This window comes from Colias croceus, chromosome 15 (assembly GCF_905220415.1).
Source record: "Colias croceus chromosome 15, ilColCroc2.1".
NCBI lineage: Eukaryota > Metazoa > Arthropoda > Insecta > Lepidoptera > Pieridae > Colias > Colias croceus.
In genome coordinates, this window is record NC_059551.1 from 7,449,070 (window position 1) to 7,465,080 (window position 16,011).

Genomic DNA, 16,011 nt, shown 5'->3' on the forward strand with positions numbered 1-16,011 from the left:
TTACTCCTTTACTGCCAATCGTTTAGCGTTTTTATGCACTTTTTATTGCGATTCTTCTGTTTTATTAATTGATTTATATCCTGGGTACACGTATGAATTTGTTATTAGGGAAGACGCTTGTCAATTGCTCTTTTATGTCGTAATACATGTTATCTATGCTAAGATTATATAGCTGAAGAGTTTGTTTGTTTGTTAGTTTGAACACGCTAATCTCAGGAACTACTGGTACGATTTGGAAAATTCTTTCGGTACTATATAGCTCATTTATCGAGGAAGGCTATAGGCTATATATGATCACGCTAAGACCAACAGGAGCGGAGCAATACGGGTGAAACCGCGCGGAACAGCTAGTGAGTAATAAATATGGGCATTTCTCGAAATGCAAAGGATACTGGATGAACGAAAGCTCCTATTTGAGGGGAGAAATAGGTATCAGTTCAGTATTAGATACTGGTAGGTATCGAATACCTACTTTTATAAAATATCGTAGGGATTAGGTACTATATATTTGGTTTATGTTTACTTTAAAAGATTAAAAAGCTTGAAATAGGTATATATATAGATATATTTTCCAGCGTTATGCAATCTGCTCTAAAGATTAATTTTATCTTTTTCCTTATTTCTCAGTACTGTGAAGCTTGGCATAGTAGATACAACTAGTAGGTTCAGTATAAAATTAATACGCAAAAAAAAACTATATTGTGGTGGTTTGAAAATTTATGTTTTAGCCCGGAACGTACTTCGCATGTGTATGAATTAAACCGCTTCTATTTCTGAATACATTTCTTAAAGTATTTAAAAACTTAAAGTACTTATTTCTTTGCAACTGATTAATGAAATTGCAAAATGCAACAATCTCGTAAGTTAATTAAATAATCAAAGATGATTACCATTCACTTAATATCGAATTAAGTTGTTAAGGAGGCCATTTTATTATTATGGAGTTATGGATTAACAAAATTGTTACGGTAACGAGAAAAGAAAATACATAAATTTATTTTATTACGTAGTTTACCAAGAAATCATATTTATACTAGCTTTCCGCCCGCGGCTACGCCCGCTTTGTCTAAAACATAATAAATTATATACTAAACCCTTCCTCTTGAATCACTCTATCTATTAAAAAAACCGCATCAAAATCCGTTGCGTAGTTTCAAATATTTAAGCATACAAAGGGACATAGGGACAGAGAAAGCGACTTTGTTTTATACTATGTAGTGATATGTAGTGATAATGAGGATTCTTATATATTTATAGCAATAAACATTTTGGTTAATCTTTTATAATATGCACAGAATTTAAATAAGATAAACAAGCTTGTTTTTTAAAATGCTAAAAATATGTATCTTCAAATCTTTTCGCAGAATCTAGTTTATTATTTTTGATTAAAATAAAAATTTATTGAGTTAATACTAGATCGTTCTAGAGTGGACTAATCCTCAAAATATTCATATCAAATCGTCATTCCATAAGATACCTACATATCTACTTACATATCATAAAATAAAATTATAGAGTAACATGATTTTTTGCAATAATTGTAAGTTTATTAACACTCATTTCTTCATAACTGAGCTTTGTCAGCTGTCTATACTAATATGTATGTATTATAAAAAGGAAACGTTTGTATGTATGTATGGTTTTCACGCATAAACTACTGGACCGATTTTGATGAAATTTGGCACAGACAGATTTGTAGATAGTATAGTGATAAAATTACAACATAGTTTCTAGGCGCCCTTGTTCTAGGGCGGCAAAATTATTAACCTGCATACAAAATTTGTTGTTGTCTAGATTAACGTCATACATGAAAATCCTTTAACCAGTTCAGACCAAATTTAGGTTTATGTAGTTAGATAAAAGAGCGTTATTTTTCACCAATGAATGCATTATAATAATCAATTTCTAATCACACTAATTTATAGAAGAAACTTGTTGTTGTTGTTGTTTATATTCACTGATTAAAGTGAGATAAAAAAATAGTTCTATTTTTACATAGTTATGTATCGTGAATATGAATATATGCCAATTTTATTATAATAATATGCAAGTGTTTTAAGATTTACTGATATTGATTTTGCATGGAAAATTTCACCCATTTTTTAATTTGAATAAGCATCATTTTTAAGAAAATAGATAAGACGTATCTATTGAAAGCAAATTAATTCAAAATCAATTTCGTATCTAATAATAAAGATATCACTTTTACTAGGTAAATGAATATTGATGCACATATAATTCACCTTTATTATTATAAGTCCTGGCAATCTTCGACAATAATATGCCGCTAACTATTCACATTGAGTTCATCTAAACGTAACTAAGTGAAAAAACATACAGAAACATACATTTGCTAAAATCTATATTATATTACAAGAACAACGCTCACGATACGTTGGATGAAAACGATAACCGTGCATAGTAGATGCCAGATGGTTAATGAAGTGTAATAAATAAAAAATCAATAAAAAAGGAGCTTATCACATCGCATTCTCACCAATTTAAAAACTGAAGAATTCTCTAATCTTCAGGCTCTCAATTTTGCATTTTACATTGCTATACAGTATTATTGATGTCGATGATAATTATACCGTGTAACACAGTATCCGCATCGAAATACTATGTAGTACGGATATTGACCGTTATGCTGATTGTGCCTACCGTTAACCGAACTATAATTATGCCTTAAGCATTCATCTTACATTATCAACACCATCGCTTACTATTTAATTATTGATTTGGTGCGTACCTACGCGTAATCGTTTTATAAAGGTCTGCCTTAATCAATTCAGTTGTTTTCAATCGTTCTTTTAAATTTCGTTATTAAAAAAATATCAAAAATAGTAAGAAAACTTGGGTATAGGCACAGAATAATAGCTAGTAGCTAGGTATAGGTATCTAATTTCTCTTAGGGTGACCACGATTTCTAGTATTATTGACTATTGTGTGTAATGCTCTTTCCTTCATATTTTAGGTAGCGTTAGCTACTATTAATTATTCTGTGTTTTAGGTAAATAATTATACAATATTATGTTACCAACGAAAAAATAATGTCTTCTCAGTTCTCGTAATCCGACGCTTATCGCAGCTTCATCAAATTAATCGTGTGCAAAAATCAAATTTGAATAAAAATCTTAAACAGAATTAAAGACAGATCTATATCTTTTGTGATATGGGCCTCTCAAACATAGCATAATTTAAATGCTAGCCTCTGTACATATAAGTATTTTATAATATTATGAAGGATCGGGGCTAAATGAAAAACACTTTTGAACTTCTTGAGATTTATTTTCAGACCACAATCTTAATTTTTAGAAAATTCTTTAACAGAGAAACAGCCGTCTTCACCCACGATCCCAATGAAAGAGACAGATCATTCCTCATTCGCTCTTTACTTCACATTCACTCCTTGATTCACTCATAGTCTATCGTTCTTTCATTCTCATCATCGTTCAGAAACTAATCTTACACACATTCAGAAACATGAATTAATCATAAATCCTTATCATCCCACATTATATATGTGGTTTGGTCTCCTACTGAACTTCAGCCTCGTGGAATTTACATTTGCAATGAAAGTTAATAAGGTTATATTCACTTTCTATAGCTGAGTATTCTATATTATCATCTAAAAAGATTTTTGCTTTGGTATAAGAAGAGTATGTACGTAAAATCATATGTGGATTACTACTATCTACTACAGGATCATATAATGTGATACCTGCTAGATATAATAGATTTTATTGGAATTTATTGAATTAGTACGTTATTCAACGCAATTTATAATTTTTTTATTCTTATAATAATTACCTAATAAGTATAAATAATATTTAATAACAGAAAGTCCCTCTACAGACTATAAACTAGCTTCCGCCAATCCATACTAATATTATAAACTAGCTTCCGCCCGCGACTCCGTCCGCGCGGAAAAATTAAGATTTATTTTTTTCTACGTATTTTTCCGGGATAAAAAGTATCCTATTTTATGCCCAGGATAATAAGGTATAATTATACCTAGTTTCATCGAAATCGAACCGTTAGTTTTCACGTGATTCCTAAACATACAGACAGACAGACAGACAGACAGACAAAAAATTTTTAACCACATATTTGGGTTTAGTATCGATCCAGTAACACCCCCTGCTATTTATTTTTTCAATATTTTCAATGTACAGAATTGACCCTTCTACAGATTTATTATATGTATAGATATAGATGAGAAAGTAACTCTGTCTGTCTGTCTGTTACTCAATCACGCCTAAACTGCTGAACCAATTTTCATGAAATTGGGTATGGAGATATTTTGATACCCGAGAAAGGACATAGGCTATTTTTTATTCCGGGAAAATGACGTAATTCTGGAAATACGACGGGAACGAGAACTATGCGGGTTTTTCTTTGACTGCGCGGGCGAAACCGCGGGCGGAAACCTAGTACATAATAAAGCATGAAAACTAAAAACAATAGGTATATTAAAACACCTCGTGATTTAAAAATAAAACTAAGGTGATTTTGAATTTCAATTAATAGTCCTGTCGTTATTTTAACATGATTTTACATACGTATCTTAATCGTTAATTCTTTTAATTAAATTATGTATTTTTAAACATGCAAATATACAACTTTTTTACAATATAAAGATAAGAAAACAGAGAACTTTGTCGCATAAAATTTGCGAATGGAAAATATAGTATTTCGTCATCTAGATGAATATTATTTTTAGGTAACATAGGTATTATGATTTATTTTGTATATAGAGGTAGTTAAATATTTATTATTTCAAAAATTTCAAATGTTTAAAATTTAGTGACTTATGTTCATTGTTTTTTTTATTTTTTATTAAACAAATCTCTTGTCTGCAATATTAAAATGTTTTGTAGGTACATTAATCCATTATTATTTATTGTAAAAAGAAACCAATATATATTTTACCTATATCATTGTAACCTTTTTCATTCTCTCTTTCAGTTTTGATCTTTTTAACGAGACCTATTATTCTTATATTTTATGTGGTAGTATTTTCTTTCTATTAGAGCTAGCGCGCAAGAGCAACTTTTGTCTCGGCAACTATTTAGTCTCTCCCATCAACTCTATGGGGAGTTGCGTCGCTACGTGCGCGCACTTTCTTACTAGCCCATAGAGTTGATGGGAGAGACAAAATAGTTGCGGAGACAAAAGTTGCTCTTGCGCGCTAGCTCTAATAAAATCATCATAATTCGGTAGTGTCAAGGTCATGTTAATTCAAACGAAGCTCAAGAAGTTATTTTTTTATTAATTTATACTATTTTTTATTTTCATGTTCAATTAAAAAAAAAATATTGTGATACCATAGACTTGTTTAACAAATTTCGGGCCATAATGAATGTGTAACTGTCACATTATCTCACACTAGACATCAAAAATAAATACATAGGTAGATAACAAAAATAAATTAGCGTCTGACATTCGATAATTATTTTGATTCCTGGCACAGATAACAAATTGATTCAACGTTGTTAACAGCCTCTACATGTTTTGTTAATTTTATTATAGCACACGAATTTGTGAGTAGTTGCTTAAATATTTAAATACATTAAATGTTCTACAAGGCTTTTGTGGTTTTACAATACTTAAAAACATTTAACATAGTTTTTATTTCTTTGATGTTTTTTAAATTATTCACAATTATTTTCAGTATAGATATATATGTTATACAAGGAACAAATTAGTAAAATTTAAAACTTTTTAAAAGTAGGCTGAAATATCCTACACTATAAAACTGCCCGCCCGATTTTCGCCCGTCTTTATCGAGTACAAAATATTATTAAATAAAAAAATTCACTTTCTCATTGCTAAATCAAGTCCAAAGCAGTTCGAATTTCTTTTTTTTTCTGAGTTACGTCAATACAAACATTCAAATTTACAACGTCGAATATACTTAACTGTCGTTTACAAATTGTTTATTAGTATCACAAACTGTATGAACTATCTATTCGTAATTTCATATATCAACCATCCACTCTCAAAACAATAATAAACAAAACATACTTATCGAAACCCATAAAGAATACAAAGAATGGCCTGACTAGTGATGCAAAAAGGGAATCGTAAACGACGCATATCGGCACCGCACTATTTACGTATTAAAATGTGGCATTATTTGTTGCTAATGTCTTTATTGGACAAATTGCCCTAGAGGGCAGCACTAACATTTAAATCAAGCTTAATGCTTCATTTCCATAAGTACTGAGATAGGTACAGGGAATTAAGAAGGCTATAGAGCTGCCGTTTATTTTTTGGTAACATCGTATTTGCGTAGTAGGTAAATAATATAGTGTTGTATGGATGGTAATAATTTATATCTTAAAGATTATATGATTCAATAAATCAATAATTTTATTTATTTATGAATCCTAATAAGATTATGATTTTTTGTTTCTTGACTGATTTTGTAAGGTCGTAAGTAATGAATATGAATTACATAATTACCTATTGCCATTGATATGTCTAGTAGCGAAATATTGCCAATGTATTTGAAGGTAAATATAAATTTATAAAGAATAGAAAAAATATTTGAAGGTAATATTTAAATTATATCATAATATATATAAACAAAGATTACATAATAAAGGAGTGATGTAGATTATAAAAGTCATCTATGTAAAATCGAATGAAGTTTTTATCGTCAAATTTGTATTGATAATGAACGAGAACTGCCAGAATATATTATTGGATATCAAACATATTATAATTCTTTTATCTTGAGCAAATATGGAATTGTCAGCTCTATTTAAATAGATATCTATGGCCTGATGCTTTTCGCGATTTCCGAGCGCGGCATATTGTATATTTCAACATGAATTGAGTTATCATCGTAATGCGATTTAAATTGGCCCGGGACTCTTTGACACCTGTGTTGGAGGAATAATCAGGGGCAATCCACCTTCATTTGATAGGGCCAGGGGCGGATTTTATGGCTTCTATACTGGAAAATTATTATGAACTCTACATTTTAAATATTTTAATTTTTATAATATATTGTATGTTTAATCATTAAAATAGGTTTTGTGTAGATTAGTATTTTACACTGATTTCAATTGATGTTGATATAATTTTCAGTGAGCAAAATGAACGATTCTATAAACAAGTTTTTTTTTCCCTTATAAAGCTCGTTTCGGATGGCTATCACCTCTTCTATTCATTGTCTATTCGATCTATCTTTTTATATTATTAACGATATAATCAATTCATATTTTCCTTCACACGACTTGCACAAGGCAAACAAAAATATTCTTTAATCTCTGAAACCTTATAGGTAATATAAATTATGTATATTTTACTTATATTTCACGTGTCAAATCCGTCCCTGGGCAGGGCATCGTGACTTACTGTGAGACGAAACGCGTGACCGCTGGTAATGGCTGTTTTTGTCTGCATTTGCGTACCTACCGAACTGAATATGCGATGATGATTGTTCTGTTAAAAATGCTTATTTGCAATTTTCTGATCGGTCTATTATGGTTAACCTTTTATGGCAGAGTAAGGGAAGAATAAGGGAGCTTTTTATAGGTACCTATTGAAAAACCATTTTTATTATAAGTCAAAACTTATTTTTATAAAATATTGGGTAAATTAACTGAATAAGTAATTAATAATAAGTATTTATTATTAATTACTAAAACACGATTAAATAAATATGTAGAGATAACAACACAACCACCTTACTTAAAACTAACCAATTTATTAAAACAGTTGAGAATAATTAAATGAAAGCACCAGATAAAATAAACACCACTATTTCCCATCAAATTTATTCAAACGTTTCAATACCAATTCGAGTGAGAAAACAATCCTTTTTTACCGAAAGTTTCTTACAACATCCGATACGATTGTCACGCGAACCTTTAACTAACATTTTGTTCCCACAAAATCACTGCCGCTTAATTTTCAAATTAATCCATTCAATGGGTAGTTACTAATTTCTGTCACGCACGGATGATAAAAAAATCCATCGCACGCACGTTAAAATATCAATTTACATAAAGCTGTAAATCTCTCCAAACATCGATGAATTGTCTCTACATAAATCTGTACTAATATTATAAAGCTGAAGAGTTTGTTTGAACGCGTTAATCTCAGGAACTGATCCGATTTGAAAAATTATTTCGGTGTTGGATAGCCCATTTATCGTGGAAGGCTAAGGCTAAATATCATCACGCTAAGAGTTAAGACCTACAGAAGCGGAGCCACGCGGGTGAAACCACGGGGTGCAGCTAGTGTTTTAATACAATCTTTATATTGGGAGGTCAAGAATTATTTCGAGTGTAAGAAAGTGATGGTGCTTTACGAACTATATAGCGCTGTCACATTTCCACATTGGATTTAATACTGCTTTAAGACATCATGGTACGGGAGCAAGAATTACGATTGGATTTGATTTGTGATAAAAATCGATAGGATATTCGAGTTAACATTTATTTAGAAGTTAATAGAATATTTGGATTGTCAACTTTCCATTCTTTAGTTCAAACTGGTTTGGAGTCAATGCATAGGTAATTACTATTGTAAGTAGCTGGTCAAATGTTTATTATAATGTAACGACACACTTATTCTTAATATAAGAAAGGCGGTTAGCAATGTATTTAACTATCATCAAATGCTATAATTTTGTATAAGTTAATAACTCTACCTGACTCTAAGTTATAAATTTTGATGTAATCTACCAAAACTACTTAATTTAAATCGGAGTGAACAATGAACATTTAATTCATTCGTGGGTACATTTTTTAAAAGTTACCTAGAATACAAAAAATTCAGGCGGTGTCATGTTCAATAACTAGAGCAAATAAATTAGTTTTCTTTAATATGAACACCACAATTCACAAAGTCATGCCGCATGAAGTAATATTTGTGCAACGTGCCTGAATCATACAATGTTCTACGTGGCTCTACCATTAGTGGGTATTATAAAAAGATTATTATTTCTTTTTTTCTTGTTAATTAATTTCATACCTTCAGGACCTATTTTGACAGACCTATAGGTATAAGTATAAACTATAGTTTAGAATCTTAATTAGGTACATTTTAATTGCATGCATATTGCATATTGTTTTCAACGCACTAATTTTGTTACAAAAGACCTCGGGGAACTTAATTTCTCGTATAATAAAATAGTATAGACTACCTAATATAGCAATTGCGGAGACAGAAAAAAGTATGCTGTTATCACAAAATATGCGCTAAATGTAATATATTACATCCATAATAATATACAGTATGTGAATACAGTATTTGTGAGACAGTCACAAGCAGCTAATATTTGCACAAGTTCGCCTTGTATGTACGATTCGGGCGTGGCGGTAGGCGTTAAGTAACTAAACTTATAAACAGTAGGTAAACTCCAAGAATTCATACTCATATCAAAGATCAATTAATATAGAGCAGTTTTTTATGTCCGTAATAAATATTTTCCAATGTAATGCGGTACAGCTCTCTATATAAGGAAACATCGATTAATGCTATGCTCGAAGAAAAATTATTTAATTGACAGTTCACTAGATATGTTCGAACCTTTAGAATTTTATACAAATAGATCGTGGCAGCTATTTTTCTAATACGATCACGGGCTTTTGCAGTTTAAAAGCAATTTATTCTATAGGTAGTCGTTTTGGATATTGGCAACACTAAGAGCCCATAAATTACAAGCCGTTCCAAATTTAATTTTCAGAATTTCAATCCAGGTGTCACAATTGCGCAGTAATATCAAATACAACCTGTTTACACCAAGACCAAGTCACAGATAAAATATTTATTCCATATCAAGTGCTTAGAGTAAATAACGTTTAATGTTGATTTTTTATAGATTAGAACGATATTATAGTTATGTCAACACGGATGGCTTGTGGAGTTCAATATACGAGGCTTATCAAATATTTAATTGCTTTGAATATATTTTTGGTGGGCGATCCATCGTAAATGGCAATACCGTCCCACGAGTTTTATGTGTATTTGAGCTAATTTTAAGATGTACGTTTATCCGCAGTTTTATTTCGTCATAATTTATAATAACGGCATTTAGAAAGAAAAAATGCTAAAAATACATGAATTCATTTTTTATACAATAAAAAAATAAAGAATGAAGTAATAAAATCTTAATTTTTACCGTTTTATTGTATATTTTCATTTGGCGGCAACAACTGGCCAAAAAGGAAACAAAGAATACAATTATTTCCGAACAGTGAAACTTGAACTTTATCTGTGCGAATTCTCAAGGCATGGTATTTTTATGTGCACGCGCCTAAGGTTCTTACCTCGATGCCTTTGCACAGGCACATTTTAAGCCAATGTCAAATATTTTAAGGACTTTATACCTACTATTGAATTCATTTCAGTTAACTTTCAATATTCTAAAACAATTGTATCTAAAACAATACAAAAAATATATAATCCAGTTTATCAAAATAGAAATAGAGGAATTTATTTTACATATTACATAATATGATAATAGATATGCCTGCAAATGTTTTCGCTTTGAAAAATTGTTGTTGTTTTAAATAAATAAACTAAGAAGATCAGCTAATAACAAATATTTTAAAATTCAGAGACACGGATACAAATGAGTAATCATTGAAAAATGTACATAAAAGAATTATCTACTCATAGATATTGATAATAAAGTTTCCCACGAACATTATCTTAGCCGGGACAGAGTGGGTGTAATTCGGTAATGAATACAAAAAAATATTAGGTCATTATTTGCGGGAATACGCGATAAACGCAACACCGAAGGTCCTTGCGTCAAAAGAACAAGTATCCACGCGCTAATATATTCAACGCGGCGATTGATGAAGTGGAATTTCTTAGAACCGTCTCACTCACAATGGAATTATGATAATTTATCGGTTGGCTTGTGCCGGCTGAGTGTGTGGGAACGCGCAAGGCACGAGCGTTCCCACGACACGCCGGCACGGGGAACAATGTCTTGCGGTGTATGAAATCTTGCGGCAGTTACGACATTCTTCTTTGGAACGTTAAAACACCTTCGCTTCTGTAACAGCGTAAGCGACATTCGCGGTGCTGTAGCGGTACTTTTCACTGCTTGAGAAGGTTCGTTTTGTCACTTTAGACGTTCTGTAGATAAGTGCTGAGAGACAGAATTGGAGTAAGTAGCGTCACGGCAGTTTAGACCGCACAATGGCTCGGTTTCAAATCGACTAGCGGTGCTGGGAAATCACACCTCCACGGATGTAGCGATTGTTATTGTTTTGTGACTAATTGGCTTTGATACTTGCAAAACATTGTGTGTGATGCATCGTACATGTGTCGGAAGATTATGATTATGCAATTATGTATTTATGGGTAGGTACCCTGAGACAAATAAAAAATTATAATTTTCTTCAGATGTGGTCACAAGAAGTTTAAATTCTGCACAAGAAGTTTGTAAACTATAGTAACATATTAATAAATCTATTGTAAGATATAATAACCGCAAATAAATTATATTATGTAGGAATTCACGAACCTAAGTCATATCAGGTTTACAACCGCATACCTTGCATAAAGCGCAAAATCTAGTACATTTTATAAATCACTGATAATAAACATTAGCTAAGTAAAAAGTTAAAGCAATTTCTACCCGTGTCTGTCTGTCTGTATGGAGCGATAACGCTGTGTGTCGCCGAGACCGCCGCTCGGCTAGGGCTGTCACCTATGTATCTATTTATCTATTTATGTTATAACTTATTTTCATCATATTTTATTTAATAATTGGTAATAATATCACAATAATGTCATAACGTGTGAATTGTGAAATTTACAAAAATGTTTCAAAATGTTATATGGATGCATTTTTTATCCCAATTTTTTTAAAGATTCTCTAGCAGCGTGCGTCACATCTATTTACTATTTATCTTAAATAATACTAAAACGACAATTTAATGCCATTCACGTTTCCACTTTTTTGTATTTCACATTAAGCTTTCGTCTTACTTTTCCCTAAAATTTAAGATACCTACAGGAGTGTGACAGTGATTTACTGAGTTGCCACAAGTCATATTATGAATGACGGCTTGTTCGTGACCCCTCAGGACGTGCGCGGAGGGTACAAGTGACATTGTGAGACGATGCCCCTACGTCTGCGAAGTAATCTGGAGGGAACGCGTGGGAATAAGACTAGCCAGGTGTGATCAGCTGACACCCCTAATAGACTGAACAGCTGTAGTGATTTAATGTTTATTATTTTAAAAAATAACGGTTATTCGTTAATAATATTTAATAAAGTTTTGGAATCCCCACGTTTTTCTAATCAAATTAGATAACAAATTGTTTATTAAGTTTTAAAATACAACTAAATTATTGTAAATTATAATTGTTAGGAAATTCAATGAAGAAATTGAATTTAAAATTTTATTTGAAATTTCTCAGTAAATTAATGAATTGAAAGTAGAAATAAGAATAATTTAATGTTAAAAAATATTCTTTAAAATATATGTCTTCTTTTAATTAGTTGAATCAAAAATGTATAGAATCTATCTAAAATACTAATATTATTTATTATTGTAATAGGTACAATAAAAAATTTAAATATTGTGCAATGCGGCACCCCTATTTTTATCACGGGCGTTTTGCCACTACGCCGCAGGGCGCATAAAAGCAACGCAACAAGCGGCGCGCGCGCCATTCGCTCAAACTCCGTCGCGAGAGCAACACCAATGATATTACCTGCTCGCACCATGTCCCCGCACGGGGCCTTCCACCCTCCCTCACACGCGCACCCAGACGAAGAACCCGTCTCTCGAACCTATCAATACAGAAAAGTTATGAAACCAATGCTCGAAAGAAAACGTCGCGCCCGCATCAACCGGTGCCTCGACGAGCTCAAGGATTTAATGGTGACCGCGCTCCAAGCCGAAGGCGAGAACGTTTCCAAGCTGGAGAAAGCAGACATCCTGGAACTCACAGTTCGCCATCTTCACAGTTTAAAACGCCGTGGACAATTAGTGCTGAAACCTGAAATGTCGTACGCGGAACGCTTCCGCGCCGGATTCGCGCAGTGTGCTACCGAAGTGTCGCAGTTTATAACAAACGCAACAGTGGCCGCGAACGCTATGCATAGACAGGGTCCCGTCGACCCTCAAGCTGGAGCGAGGTTACTGCAGCATTTAAGCAATTGTATACGAAGATTGGAAACTCCGCCCGTCGTTCAGCCGCAGCCCATTGCGCCTAATGGTGTGGCGCGGCCGACACCTGTGCAGGCGATCGCACCGGCTCCCGTTCCTCCTCAACCGATGCAGAGGACAGTGTTAACAGAGAGGAGCCTGAAGAGGCCCATAGAGGAGCCGATTGACGTGGAAACGATCGGGCCGAAGAGACAATACGCGCCGCCCTCGCCGCCGCACAGCCCCGCCTCCGAGACAGACTCCGCCCAGTCGATGTGGCGGCCGTGGTGACGGGCGCCGGCCGCCGAACCTCGCCTCATGATCTCGCATGCTCTCCATCCAGGATTGTGTCAACTGTGTGATAGTTAAAAACATTTTGTTGTTTTACCGTTAACGTTCCTAGAACCGATGTGTGTTATCGCATGAACGCTTTGCTTGTTGAAGTTTGTTTTTAATTTAATAAAGTTAGTTTTTTTTTCTTGTTCTAAATTCGTGTTATTTTTTCGACTTCAACGTCTTCCGCGTCGGGGATATGCATTTATTGTAAGACACTTTTAAAGTACCGTAATGTTAGCTGTTAAGTTTATTACTGTGATAACTATTCATAGTATTCAGTTAAACTTTGTTAGAACTCTTAGGATTGTTAGAATTATATAGAGACGTTCACTTAGACTTTATCGCTATTATAGACGAATAATAAAGAATGAGTTGTATTTATAAAACTTTATTTGATTTCGATTCCTCGTTAATATCAGAGATAAGAGAAACTGGACATAAACGATAAAAAATAAGCATAAGAAGTTGCAGTATAAAAACCGAAACCCACAATTTCGACAAGATAGCAATCGTTATGTAAATTAGCTATTGATAAAATCGATGTGCTTGCGCGATAATTATCGTAGCAAGTTCCACGTCGAACAATAAAAGTGTTTCATGAAATATTCAAGAGTACCTACATCCACTAAATGTCAATTCCCACGCTGTCTCCGCTAGCCGCTAGCCTCGTAATGCTCTCCAACTATTACGATATCTCGTGTTTTGAGCACTGCCTTATCTAACAATCTAATAATTTTTATCCAGATTAATGTATTACATTACAAATGTAAACATGCCGCCTATAACTAGTATTTTTAAATGAATTTAATTATGTCGTTTTCACACTGTATAATTTATATCAGATATCCATTTTAAATTAAATTCATAATTATAATGTATTCACATAAATCAATAACTTATGTAGTTTACTTTATTTAACATGTTTAGGAAATTTAGTAATTTTGCTCTAACATATTACACATAAGTTGCAAGTTTATAAATCAAGTGTTTTTTTAGGAATAAAAATCTACATACCTATTGTTGTTAGGTATATAAAAACAAATGTTATTAAACATCAAGAGCTGTATATTAAGCACATGAAAATCTTTTATTAGTTCTTATTAATATTTTGCGACAAATAATAGGTACTTTTGCTTTCAAATTCTCCATTCAATTGCCATAGGCCATATCATCAAACGTTAGTAACAATTCGACCAGTCTTATTAGTATTATTAGTATAGTATATTATCTGTGGATTTAAATTACAACCTACCAAAGTGAGAAGCCCTTAAATCTTTCCATACTCCATAATTACACTTACCGAAGTAGCATCATCACAAATTGGTCCGATTCTAATTGTGTTGCGTGCCAAGCCGTGGGAACGTGAAAATAATATGAATAACCTCAATTCAACTTAACGTTATTACCGTGAGATATTTGGTGGAAAATTAACATCGCTACAGAGTTCATTGTTTTTGGAAAACAATTTTTTTGAAGCAATCAATATAATTTCTTGATTGTAACTGTTGTGTGAGCGTTTCTACATTTGTAAATATTCTGAGGCGAATGGAAACTTACACGAAGGTTCATTAGAACCTTTGAAATTGTTGGCTTCAAAACAAGAAGGTTTTACTTTTTTGAGATTTAAGATATAGAGTTGAACTCAAAAGGAAATGCAAAAAAAAATAACCTATACAATTTTAATTAAAATTTAACAATTTTACTGAAAATTTAAGAAAGCTCTTTAAAGCTCTCTTGATTTTGCACGAGCAAAATTCTTTATATCATCATACTTTAAAACATTATACAATATACATCTACACTAATATTATAAAGAGGAAAACTTTGTTTGTTTGTTTGATTGTAATGAATAGGCTCATAAACTACTGGACCGATTTTACCGTTCGAAAGCTACATTATCCACGAGTAACATAGGCTAGGTTTTATCCCGGAAATCCCACGGGAACGGGAACTATGCGGGTTTTTCTTTGAAAACGCGGGCGAAGCCGCAGGCGGAAAGCTAGCTATTTCATTTAGGGCTGATTTTTCAATCCTTGAATAAATCTTATCCGTCCAATAAAGTATTACACAATAATATACAGATGTCACCTAAAACCTGTCAAAAAGTGGGCAAGTAACACATTTTTAAAATGGTTGTTTAATATGATATTCGATGAATAAGTTTTAACTAAGGATTGAAAAATCGGCCCTTAGTCTTAGCATTTAGTCTATAATATAAAAATGAATCCCAAAATGTGTTGGTAAGCGCATAACTTGAGAACGGCTTAACCGATTTCGTTAATTCTTTTTTATAATATTCCTTGAAGTTCGAGGATGGTTCTTATGTAGAGAAAATGTGAATATGTACCACGGGCGAAGCCGGGGCGGACCGCTAGTAGATAATATATGTAAGTATAGTATTTTATTACCTGTCATAGGCAAGGTCATAGGTATGGCAACCCAGAAGTAACAATGTTTAAATTGATAATTATCTCTACCCACTCTTTTAAAATAACCAAAACTCAGTCGGTATCAGTTATAATCCAGTAATATAAACAAT

The 16,011-nt window shown here is 32.6% G+C and overlaps 2 protein-coding genes across 2 annotated transcripts in view; both read left to right on the forward strand.

Moving 5' to 3' along the window:
• Positions 1 to 16,011, forward strand: part of LOC123698106 (SET domain-containing protein SmydA-8) — a 542,384-nt gene that overhangs the window by 215,434 nt on the left and 310,939 nt on the right. The gene's annotated exons all lie outside the window — the stretch shown is intronic.
• LOC123698126 (enhancer of split mbeta protein-like) lies at positions 12,668 to 13,858 on the forward strand. The gene has a single exon (XM_045644724.1). The coding sequence runs from the start codon at positions 12,690 to 12,692 to the stop codon at positions 13,425 to 13,427; it is 738 nt and encodes a 245-aa protein (XP_045500680.1). The 5' UTR covers positions 12,668 to 12,689; the 3' UTR covers positions 13,428 to 13,858.

What these genes read in the sequence shown, in the direction of transcription:
- LOC123698126 (XM_045644724.1), top strand. Translation starts at nt 12,690, where the DNA reads ATGATATTACCTGCTCGCACCATGTCCCCGCACGGGGCCTTCCACCCT.